This window comes from Acomys minous (assembly GCF_964271855.1).
Source record: "Acomys minous genome assembly, chromosome: 7".
NCBI classification, from domain to species: Eukaryota; Metazoa; Chordata; class Mammalia; order Rodentia; family Muridae; genus Acomys; species Acomys minous.
The window spans coordinates 33,610,449-33,622,734 of record NC_140488.1 but is presented as its reverse complement, the minus strand read 5'-3'; the positions used below and the strand labels follow the sequence as shown (position 1 = coordinate 33,622,734).

The 12,286-nt window shown below is 43.4% G+C and overlaps 2 protein-coding genes across 2 annotated transcripts; one reads left to right on the top strand and one right to left on the bottom strand.

Annotated features, from left to right (window-relative positions):
* The first annotated feature begins 2,446 nt into the window (after nt 1-2,446).
* LOC311601788 (large ribosomal subunit protein eL37-like) lies at nt 2,447-2,793 on the top strand. Its single transcript, XM_084789526.1, has one exon. It carries the CDS (start codon nt 2,464-2,466, stop codon nt 2,761-2,763), a length of 300 nt encoding a protein of 99 aa, XP_084645652.1. The 5' UTR covers nt 2,447-2,463; the 3' UTR covers nt 2,764-2,793.
* Nucleotides 2,794-7,602: 4,809 nt separating this feature from the next.
* On the bottom strand, nt 7,603-11,522 carry C1GALT1C1 (C1GALT1 specific chaperone 1). The gene is made up of 2 exons (XM_084788755.1): nt 11,320-11,522; nt 7,603-8,794 (listed from the first exon to the last, which is right to left on the bottom strand). The coding sequence occupies exon 2, from the start codon at nt 8,787-8,789 to the stop codon at nt 7,839-7,841; it is 951 nt and encodes a 316-aa protein (XP_084644881.1). The 5' UTR covers nt 8,790-8,794; nt 11,320-11,522; the 3' UTR covers nt 7,603-7,838.
* Between the last annotated feature and the right edge of the window lie 764 nt (nt 11,523-12,286).

The following is a 12,286-nucleotide window of genomic DNA, read 5'->3' as shown; positions in this document are numbered from 1 at the left end:
CAGAGGGCTAGGGCTAGGTTCCCAGGAACTACGTGGTGGCTCACAACTGTCTGTAACTCTCCAGGGGATCCAGAAGAGCCTCCATGGGTACCAAGGATATACATGGTGCATAGATACACATGCATGCGAAGTACCTACACACATAATAGATTAAAATATTTTTAAAATCCATATGCTTTGGAGTTGTAACAGTTCACCATTCCAAGTTTGATGGTTGTCCCACAGGTCTGTGGCTTAAAGCTTGAGCAATCAGTCCTCTTTAGTTGACTCGTGTTTTGACGCTCTGGTAGCAGCTGCCCCACCCCATCCCTGGTACTGGAGGTTGAACCCGAGACTTTGTATACACTAAGCAAGTGCTCTCACACTGGGTTAGAGCCCTAGTCTTTATAAGACAGGGGCTCACTAAGTTACCTAAGCTTGCCTTGAACTCACTCTGTAACCCAACAGTCCTTGAACTTGTGATCCTGAAGCATAAGCCTCCCAAGAAGCTAGGACTTTAGGTCCTGGTTAGGTTTTCTTTTATCTCTCTTAAAAAAAAACAAACAAACAACAACAACAAAAACTAACTTCAAACAAAACCAGCTGGATTTATCCCAAGAGTAGTCATGAACATTTCCAAATTGAGGGATTTGGGGACCCCAAATAGAGACCATATGATATTAGTTGAATAATAATTCTATGCAGATGAGTTCTCCATCTGTATACATCATAACTGAGGATTTCTAGGTATGGTGCTTTAGCAGAGGTATTTCATTCTATTTTGTTTTTGTTTTTTGAGATAGGGTCTCTCTGTGCAGCCCTGGCTGTCCTGGACTCACTTTGTAGACCAGGCTGGCCTCGAACTCACAGAGATCTGCCTGCCTCTGCCTCTGCCTCCCAAGTGCTGGGATTAAAGGTGTGCGACACCATGCATGGCAAGATATTTCATTCTTTTTGTTTGTCATGGTAACATAAACACAATGATTATGTATTAACGGAAATATGAGATGAAGGTATGCCCCAAAACATGTGGTAAACATTTTATTTTTATTTAGGTTCCTTAATATTGAGACTGTCTCGCCGGGTGGTGGTAGTGTACAACAGCACTTGGGAGGCAGAGGCAGGTATCACTGTGAATTCGAGGTCAGGAAAAGAAAGAAAGAAAGAAAGAAAGAAAGAAAGAAGGAAGGAAGGAAACTGCATGTTTGTTGGGCAGTGTACGTTAATAGTCCTTGAGCCCTTAATTTAGAAAACTTTTTCTTTTTTTTTGAAGATTTATTTATTTATTTATTTATTATGTATACACTGCTCTGCCTGCATGTACATCTGCAGGCCAGACAAGGGCATCAGATCACGTTCTAGATGGTTGTTAGCCACCATGTAGTTGCTAGGAATTGAACTCAGGACCTCTGGAGGAGCAGTCGGTGCCCTTAACCTCAGAGCCATGTCTCCATCCCTAGAAAACTTTTTCATGGTGTTGAGAATCAAACCTAAAGCTCTCAACCAGGGCCTCACCCACACTTGGCAACATTTTGTTACAGATTCATCCCTAGCCCCTCGGCATCGGTGGGGCAGTCAGGGCTGCTATATAGTGTGGGCTACCCTTGACTTCATGAGCATCTTGCCTGCAGAGTTAAGGATAACAGCCTGGAGGCACTCTACCCAACCTGACACGTTAAAAAAAGTGTTTGTTTAGTTTTGCTTGCTTATTCTTTAGGGCTTACAGCTTCTGTTTGTATATTGACATTCTAATGTTTCTCATGATGTGAAACATTTCCTGTGTATAACGGTTTTCACCTGTTCAGTTGGTGCTCCAGGGGCTTGGCCCGATGGCTTGGCAGGTAAGGGCACTTGCTGCCAAGGCTGACAACCTGAGTTCAGGTCCTAGGACCCACTTGGAAGGAGGAAAATGACTCTAGTTGACCTCTGGCCACCACATGCAGGTGGTGACATGCATGCACTAAATAAGTAAATGTAAAAATTAAAAAAAAAGTTTTGAAACTGCTCTTCTATTAAAATTTAATTTTAATAGCAAAAAAAAAATCATTTCACGTATACATCTGCCCTTAATTGCTCATGATGAGGAATATTTTCTGTCCTATACCTTCGGGACAGCTTTCTTGACGTTAACCTACCGAGACTGCGTTCTTCCCTTTCTTTCCTCCATTTCCCTTTATCTCCCTTTGCCTTTCCCTTTCCATGGAGCCTCTTAGAGGCCAGGCTAGCATGGAACTTACGCCGTGTAGGGAGGGTGGCCTTGAATTTCTCCACGTCCTAAGTGCTGGCACTCTAGGTGTGCACCACTAGGCGCAGTTCTAAAGCAGCACTGGGGCTCAAACTCAGGCCTTCCTGCAGTAGGCAGGCACTGTTCCAACTAAGCTGCATCCCAATGTCTGAAGATTTTTTGAAGTTTGTGTAAGCATTTAGACTTAAGAAAATTCATCTTGCTCTTCCGGTCTCTTTGGCCTCAGTGGCAGAAGCAAGATGACGAAAGGGACGTCATCCTTTGGAAAGCGTCACAATAAGACACACACGTTGTGCCACCGCTGTGGCTCTAAGGCCTACACCTTCAGAAGGCCACCTGTGGCAGGCAAATGTGGTGGCTACCCTGCCAAGCGCAAGAGAAAGTATAACTGGAGTGCCACCGCTAAGAGGCAAAACACAACCGGGACTGGGCGGATGAGACACCTAAAAATTGTCTACCGAAGATTCAGACATGGATTCCGTGAAGGAACAACGCCTCAACCCAAGAGGGCAGCTGGTGCAGCAGCCAGTTCATCTTGAGGATTTCAATCAGTCATAAAACAAATGCTCTGGTTTAAAAAAAAAAAAAGAAAAAGAAAAAAAGAAAATTCATCTTTAAGATTATTGTTTTTTAACCAGGCGGTGGTGGCGCATGCCTTTAATCCCAGCACTCAGGAGGCAGAGGCAGGTGGATCGCTGTGAGTTCGAGGCCAGCCTGGTCTACAAAGTGAGTCCAGGACAATCAAGGCTACACAGAGAGACGCTGTCTGGAAAAACCAAAAGAAAAAAAAAGTCTATTGTTTTTTAATTAAATATGCTACAATACAGATTTAAAATAGCTTGTGAATACAGATTTTAATTAGCATGATAATGGCATCTACTAAATAGCTTTGAAACATGACTACAATGCATTTTTCAGATACTGCTTTATTTTTTTTAACAGTACAAGATAAAATATATTAGAAACTTGGGTACTTATACTTGAATTTTACAAGGTTAAAGTTTTTTGTTTTGTTTTGTTTTTTCAAAACAGGGTTTTTAAAAAAATATTTTGTTTAATTTTAATTTATGTCCGTTCATGTGGGAGTGTCAGATCTTGGAGTTACAGACAGTTGTGAGCTGCCATGTGGGTGCTGGGAATTGAACCCGGGTCCTTTGGAAGAGCAGGCAGTGCTCTTAACCACTGAGCCATCTCTCTAGCCCCAAAACAGGGTTTCTTTGTGTAGCCTTGCTTTGTAGACCAGGCTGACCTCGAAGTCACAGAGATCCGCCTACCTCTGCCTCCCCAAGTGCTGGGATTAAAGGCGTGCGCCACCACTGCCCGGCTAAAGTTATTTTTTTAAATATACAGAAAGAAATTCACACAGTAATTCTTTCTTGCTCCTGAATGAGGTCTGAGGAGAGGCACATGGCTTTATTACCCTTTGCATGTTGCCAAACCATTCTCTCCCAAGTACCAGCCACTCAGAAGCATTTATAAAGATGAAGGAGTCTCATTTACGCAGCACTTTTCTCCAGTGTGCACAGAAACCTCTTGATTAGAGTGGGAGAAATAAGAGCCACATCAATTTAAGCAATTTAGTCTTCAGTAGTATCTAATTTACTGTGAAAGGGAAACATAATCTAAGCTTATGTTTTAAAAGGAATTCATGGCTTCCTGCTAAAAATACTTGTTTAAAAACTTTCAGGAACAGCTATTTTATACAGATTAATTATACAGATTACTATCTGAAAACTATTAGTTCCCTTGTTAGTTTGAATATGCAATACCAGCTCTTATTCAAATCGGTAGTTTAATATTTTACCATAAAGATAGTTAATGCACAGGATTGATAATCAACTTGAGTACTAAACTGTCCAAATAGGTAAGAGGAAAGGGGACATAGCATTCCCCAGGTGCCCACAATGCACAAGCTCTTCTTACATATTTTTGTTAATCTTTTGGATTCAGGGGCTGGAGGGGGTGGGGAAGCTTGTATGTTTGATTTTTACAGATGAGAACACTAATGCTCGGAGGTTATTTAACTTATCTGAACATACGTGGCTAGTAAATGGCAGAAGTGGAATCTGAACGTAGGTTCCCTTAACTGCAAACCCTGTATGTGTTCTGCAAAAAAAAAAAAAAAAAAAAAAAAACTTCCCCCCGGGGCTGGAAAGATGGCTCAGTGGTTAAGGGCACTCTTAACCACTCTTCCAGAGGACCCAGGTTCAAATCTCGACACCCACATGGCAGCTCACAATTGTCTATAACTCCAAAATCTGACATTCTCATATAAACATACATGCAAGCAAAACACCAATGCACATGAAATAAAGGTGAATAAATTAAAAAAAAAAAAAACCTTCCGTATGACATTCCATAAAACTCTAGTCTTGGTCCACACTTGAATCATCTTGGTGGCTCATGAGAGAGAAGTGGGATAACGGTGGCTGGGGTTTGTATGAGGCTCATGGATACACAATTGTTTACACTGCTGAAGGGCTGTTCTTGTCCTCTTCAATAGCAGGATGTACTAGAATCCTTTGAAATTGACCTCAGTTCTGAGAGTTGAGCTATTCCTACTCCTTGATCACCTTGAAACCCGGCGATTCCTGGCCATATAGAGGTTATGACATCTAGAGGCTTTTCCTGGATGCTTTAAACAAGATACAAGGGGATAGCTAGTTATGTGGGAGCAATTCCAACACTCCCACGTGAGGCCAGCCCAAGTTATTCACTGACTGCCTTTATTTTATTATTATTATTATTTTTTTAAGATTTTTTGAGACATGGTTTCTCTGTGTAGCCTTAGCTGCCCTGGACTCTCTTTGTAGACCAGGCTGGCCTCAAACTCACAGAGATCCTCCTGCTGGGATTTGGGCCACCACACCTGGTTTCACTGACTGCCTTTAAAAAAGCACAGCAACAAGCCAGTGGTGGTGGTGTATTGCACTCTGTAGGCAGAGGCAGGTGGATCTCTGTGAGTTCCAGGCCAGTCTGGTCTACAAAGTGAGTTCAGGACAGAGAACCCCTGTCTTGGAAAAAAAAAAACAACTTTGCCAGGCGTGATGGCATATGCCTTTAATCTCAGCACTTGGGAGGCAGAGGCAGGCAGAACTTTGTAAATTTGAGGCCAGGCTGGTCTGCAAACAGTCCAGGACAGCTACAGGACTACACAGAGAAACCATGTCATAAAAAAAAAAAAGCACGGCAACTAGAGAAGTGTACAACATGCATGGGCAAGCCTAACAATTGCTTTGACGATAGCTAGGAGAAAATATTAATGATTAAAGTTACTGAGTAGTTTGGGTTCATTTATATAAGCGGGAAAGTTGAGATGTCTAATTAATGTTTTTCTTCAAATACAATGATTTCATTTTGAAGAAGATGATCCTGGGATTGAACTCATACAAGGTGGTGGCCTAGAGCCAAATAAAAATCAGTTTCCACCAAGCGGTGGTGGCGCACACCTTTAATTCCAGCACTCGGGAAGGCAGAGGCAGGCGGATCTCTGTGAGTTCAAGGCCAGCCTGGTCTACAAAGCGAGTGAGTCCAGGCCAAGGCTAACACAGAGTAAATAAATAAATAAATAAAAATAAACAAGAGCAAAGGACCCAAACAATGCTGGAGAGGTGATGGCTCAGCAGGTAAATAAAGGTGCTTGCTGCTAAGCCTGAAGACCCCAGCAGGATCCCAGGAACTCATATGGTGGAAGGAGAGTAAACAGGGTGGTTTCCTCTGACCTCCACACAGGTGCTGTGGCAAGAACTTGCACATCCATGCACACAAACGAAACGTGATTAAAAACATTAAAGCACCCCAAGTTGGCTGGAGAGATGGCTTGGAGGTTATATTTTTGGTTGTGAGCCTAGCCTTTAACAGCTGGGCCATCTCCCCAGCCCTATATGTGTATTTTTAAAACTAGCAGTAAATATTCTTCTCTGTATTACTGGCCTATTTCCAAAAAACAACTACTGATAACTAAATTTAAAAAACAATCTTGTCAGCTAGACGTGGTGGCGCACGCCTTTAATCCCAGCACTTGGGAGGCAGAGGCAGGTGGATCTCTGTGAGTTCAAGGCCAGCCTGGTCCACAGAGTGAGTCCAGGACAGCCAAGCAGCCAAGGCTCCACAGAGAAACCCTGTCTTGAAAACTCAAATACATACATATATATATATATCCACCAAAAACTGAAACCAAACCAAACCTGTTGTGATAGAGTCACGGATCTGGGGGGAAAAAAATCTCAGAACTTGTACAAGTAACCAAAACCAAAACAACAGCACCCCAAATTTAACTTAGGTAAGTGAATCACCCAGATGAACAAAACCAAGTTTTTCTTTCTCTTTCTTTCTTTCTTTTCTTTTCTTTTTTTGTTTTTTGAGACAGGGTCTCTCTGTGTAGCCCTGGCTGTCCTGGACTCACTTTGTAGACCAGGCTGGCCTCGAACTCACATCGAACCACCAGCCTCTGCTTCCCGAGTACTGGGATTAAAGGCATGTGCCCTTCAAAGGTGATCTGCATAGAACTCACTGCCCAGTAGGCATGAATAAATCACAGATTATATATTTAATCTGAGCTGTAGCTCAGAGCTTAAGGGGGAAGCCAGTTAAATGACATTTTTTTCACAGACACCATTCTAAATGCATGATCTGAATGCTGAAGTACAGAGTTAATGGAAACCATGAATGCTTGGGAATGCCACTTAATTAACTTTCAGGACTATTACTTAACCTATGTAAATAATTTGTTCTTTGTTTGTTTGTTTTTTGAGACAAGGTTTCTCAGAAAGGCCTGGCTGGCCTCGGACTCACAGAGATCTGCCTGCCTCTGCTTGAGTGCTGGGATTACAGGTGTGCACCACTGCGCCTGGCTTAGAATTGAAGTCAATCTCTCTCTCTCTCTCTCTCTCTCTCTCTCTCTCTCTCTCTCTCCCTCTCCCTCCCTCCCTCCGCGCGCCCCCCCCCCCACGTCTCCAGCTCAGAATTGAAGTCTTAATGGTAGTAATGGACACTTCCTGTATGTTCTGTAGAGTAAATCCATTGGTACTGGTGTGCCTTAGAGTACAGAGTGCATCACAAGTAGAGGAAACAATTGAGCATAGTGGCACACAGCATTAAATCTAGCACTCAGGAAGCTAAGGAGAACTGCCAGCTCTAGGCCAGCTTGGACTACACAGTGAGTACCTGTTGCTGTCTTTCTCAAGCATCTCTGTTCCCACAGAAAAGTAAAAGAAACACAGGGCTAAAAGTATCATTTTAACCACAACCTCACTAGAGAGCTCATTTGCATATATCAGAAGGCTAAAAAGATACATAAAAATTTAAACCAATAACCAAATATTTTCATGTCTATAATTTAGTCTTTATCACATAATATATAATACTTACAAATATAGTATTTGCAAAATTTCTATTCTTAAATTTTATTTTTAACACATTAGAATTTCTCACAAACAATTTAAGGGAAAAATACCATTCCACTCGACAAAGTACAAGTAAGACTTCGATGCATGATTATACCAGTGTGACCAGATAAGAAAAAGAAACACACTACTGTGTTAGATGTGTTATCAATTAGCAACCATGATAGCCTGTCTTAACGTGGTTACCAAATGCATACTCTTGCTTTTTGTCAGTCATTCTCAGAACCATTTGGAGGTAAGAAAACCAGTGCATCACTGAAAACATGTCCAAATGCCCTAAGCCGGTACACCCCGTACATCATCACATGCATCTGATTAGGAGTCAGTCCATTGAAAGTAACAGCCATATCAGAACAGCACCCTTCTACTACCTGCTTTGGGTGGCTAGCCATTGCCTCTTTAATGAAAAGCCCAACAGACTTGGTATTAAACACATCTTTTCCATAGGCGTCTTCTGCATTTTCTGCAAATACTCCAGCATATTTCAGGCAGACTGCTAGCTGCTTATCTTCAGAGAGCTTCCAAATCATTCCTCCTTGTTCAGGACACTTCTCAGGAACACCGAGAAGGCCGTTGAGTCTTCTCATTGACTCTATGCTTAAGACAATTCCTCCATCCACACTCACATATTCAAGGTCTCCAGATTTTACAGCGTGTCCGAGATAGAAAGGTTGTGACGGATCCTTTTTTAACAGAAAATATTTGAGGTTTTCAATAATAGCAAAAGTAGTGGGGCGTGCAAGGAAGAACCAGTTGTACTGGTCCTTGTATTTATCATAGGCATATTTGTAAGCTTTCCTCATCATCAACCACATGTCATTTGTGTCCATATTAATGGACTCAAACACTTTAACATTTTCAGAACTGAAGAATTCTGATTTGTCGCAGTGTTTGGTCCAAGTCTCCTTCACCGCAGCCCAAAGACTCACATCTTTGGGCTTTACGAGAACTATACAGTATACCCGGAAACTCTTACTGAGCTCCATGCGTTCAGCCTCTGAGATTTTCGAGATATCGTCTTTGTTAGGAGCTTGCAGATGGTGATGCTCATGCTGGTGCACTCTGTTTCCAATCCTAATGTGGCCTAGCATAGTGATCAAGGCACAGAAGATGCTTCCAAGCATCACACCCTTCAAAAACGAACTGCTTTCTGATAGCATTTTTCCTGCAAAGAAAAAGACTTTTCAGATACATAGTCTAACAATTTCACTTGTTACTTTCTTATATACTTACAGTTGCTCTTAGTGTTTAAAAACAAAAGGTCCAGCTGGGTGTGGTGGCCTTTAATCCCAGCACTCGGGAGGCAGAGGCAGGCAGATCGCTGTGAGTTCGAGGCCAGCCTGGTCTACAAAGTGAGTCCAGGACAGCCAAGGCTACACAGGGAAACCCTGTCTTGAAAAACTAAAAAAAAAAAAAAAAGCATAGCCTAGAAAGTAATGTTATAAATATTGTTTTTCCATCATTCTCTAAAAAATTTATATGGCAAACTTGCACTGTTATTAAGTACCTCTGGCCATTATAAAAGAGTTCTTAGATCCAGACTTTAAGTTGAATATATACTCAATTTAAACTCAAATTTCTCTTTCTTTCTTTCTTTTGGGTTTTTCAAGACAGTGTTTCTCTATGTGGCCCTAGCTTCCTGGACTCACTCTATAGACCACTCTATAGCCTCAAACTCATAGACATCCACTTGCTTCTGCCTCCAGAGTGCTGGGATTAAAGGCATCCCACTGCCAGGCCGCTGCTGCCACAGCCGCCACAGCTACCACAGCTACCGACACCACCAGTCTCAAATTTCTCATTTCAATCTAGTGCTTTATTTAACTGGTGGTTAATGTTCTGATGTATTTGAAGCAATCTACATCACATTTCATGTGGCTAATATCATATGTTATCAATTATCATTCTGCCCCTAAGACTAAATGGCTTACAATACAGTATATCACCTATTGCTGTAATAAAGGCCCACAATGGAAAGTTGTTTGGATAAAGAATCCAAGACAGAAAAGCTGGGTGTGGTGGTAACACTCCTGTAATCCCAGCACTGGGGGGGCGGGGGGGGGGGGTGTAGAGGCAGGCGGATCTCTGCGAGTTTGAGGCCAGCCTGGTCTACAAAGTAAGTCCAGGACAGCCAAAGCTACACAGAGGAAACCTTGTCTTGAAAACCAAAAAGACAGGCTGGGTGGTGGTGGTGGTGGTGGTGGTGGTGGTGCATGCCTTTAATCCCAGCACTCGGGAGGCAGAGGCAGGGGGATCTCTGTGAGTTCAAGGACAGCTTGGTCTACAAAGTGAGTCCAGGCTAGTCAAGGCTACATGGAGAGAAACCTTGTCTCAAACAAAACAAAACAAAACCAACAAACAAAAACAGCTGGGCAAGGCTGGGAGCATCTGTAACCCCAGCACTGTGGGGTTGCAAACAGATCACTGGGGTCTGCTGGCCTTCAGCATGTTTTCTGGTTTTGGGAGAGTAAAGAGGAGCCTGACAGAGCAGGATACCTGAAGTCTGTCCTTACTTGGCCCTCCTACTCAACTGTGAACTCCTCTAATGCCACACATGTATTTCTTTTAAACAGGAAAATGAAGGAACATAAATGTTAACTAACTGACCACAAGTCACAAAGGCTATCAGTGGTAGAAGTGACCGATGGAAGAGAAATGTGGATATACTAAGCAGCATGGGCGCTTGCACCAAATTACAAGATAATGCTACAAGGATACTACATTGACAGTTTTCTTTCTTTCCCTCCTTTTTTTTGAGACTTTGTTGTCTCACTATGTAGCTCCAGCTGGTCTTGAACTTGTGATTCTCCTACTTAACTTGCCCATGTGCCTGTATTACTCGTGTGTGGCACCACTTCTGGTTCCTGCTGTTTTTTTTTTTTTTGGGGGGGGTGAGAATTGACCTTTGACTTCTGGGATGAGCAGGTACAACTTCTGAGAGTGTTTAGGGAGGTAGGTGGAGAGGGGCACGATGGTAGTTTCCTTGTGTAATCCAGAGAAGTTGGTCAATAAACAGTAGCCATAGGAAAGGTGAGACAACAGGAAAGCTATGCCTCAAAACAGTATTGTTGGGTGCATCTTAATATTAATTAGTATAATTGCAGTTCTTATCATACAATGATTATTTCTGGCCAATACACAACAATCTAGGTAAGTCCCTTCGTTTGAGTTTGTGTCAGATTCTTCCTGACAGGGATATTCCTCCTAGCGGCAAAAATACTATTAAAACGGAAAACGTCTACAAATTTTACAGGAAATTATTTGCACCAATTATCCTAACAGTTTTCCTCCGTTAGGAAAAAAAAAAAAGTAACACCAGCGATTCACATGATAGGATATTTTGTATAGAGCAGAAGGGAAGGGAATTTAAACTGCACACATAGAGAACGTAGAAAACTGTGTTTTTGAGACACACTTTCTCTTTGTTTAGGAGAAAGTGGATGGAGATTAAAATGGAGACTGGGTACCAGGATGGACTTGAGTATTTCAAGATCCCACTGAGGGGCCAAGGGAGCGCTTCTAAGAAGGCTGCTTTCCACCACTCCCACTGGCTCCTCCAGCAGCACCTGCCAAGGCATCCCGAGTGAGGCATGCTGGGAATGAGCTAGAGCCCAGGCCTTCCCCAGGGGAGGGAGAGGAGCAGCCGCTACGGGTTGCGCTGGAGCCTGGGGCCGAGGTCTTGGCACTCACCGCATCTAGAATGGCTCGAAGGCAGGAAAGCACAGCCTTACGTGGGCTTTCCTCTCACGTCCACCGGCCACTCAGTTACGGTCCCGGCGAGGCTGCTCTAGACGCAGGCGGTTTCCTCTCGTTGGTTTCTTTAACGCTGGGACGGCACAGGAAGCTGACGGGGGTGGGGGTGGGAACGGGCTCCGCCAGACGCGGAAAAGGCCCGCCCCTTGCCGTTCAGATCTGACGTAACGCGGAAAGGGCCCGCCCCACGCCGTTCAGATCTGACGTAACCCGCACGCTGGACTGTAGCCAATAGGATGGCCCAAGGGGCGTGCGTGTGTTAGCCCCACCCACACGCTCCTCCTTGTTCTGCCTACTGGGCGTGGAAACTTCCAGAGTGGGAGAGACAGTTGTTCTGAGCTTGCTGTAGATTTTTGGATCATTTCACTAACCCACTCCAATGTATTGGTACCCCTGTGGCGACAAGAGGGTGTTTCTCCCAGTACTCCCTGGCCTGGAACCAAAATGCTAGTCATCGCAATAGTCATCGTTTTGGGGAGCAAGAATTGACCGTGGGAGAGCGCGCCTTATTTAAAAAAAAAAAAAAAGAAAAGAAAAAAAGAATTGGCTGTGGTTACTAGGGTGACAGGATTTGAAGCCGCGTAGCCTAGTATCGATCTAATGTTTAGCCAAGTCCGCGAGAAGTGACTTCTTTTTCACTCTGCCTCGGTTCCTTCCTTTGTTACATTTGGAAAACATCACCTGTCTCCCAGGTTATCAGTTAGTGTACATAACTCCTCTAGAGTGTAAAGTAAGCATTTAGTAAATGTTGCCTCTTTCTATTCCACCCTGTACTGTCAGCACACAGTGCCTCATGCAATAGGCAACTATTCATGGAGTTAATGAATGTTAGAAACACAGGTGAGCCGGGCGTGGTGGTGCATGCCTTTAGTCCTGGCACTTGGGAGACAGAGGCAGACAGGTC

Coding starts and splice junctions, on each gene's coding strand:
- C1GALT1C1 (XM_084788755.1), bottom strand. CDS start 8,789: ATGCTATCAGAAAGCAGTTCGTTTTTGAAGGGTGTGATGCTTGGAAGC.
- LOC311601788 (XM_084789526.1), top strand. CDS start 2,464: ATGACGAAAGGGACGTCATCCTTTGGAAAGCGTCACAATAAGACACAC.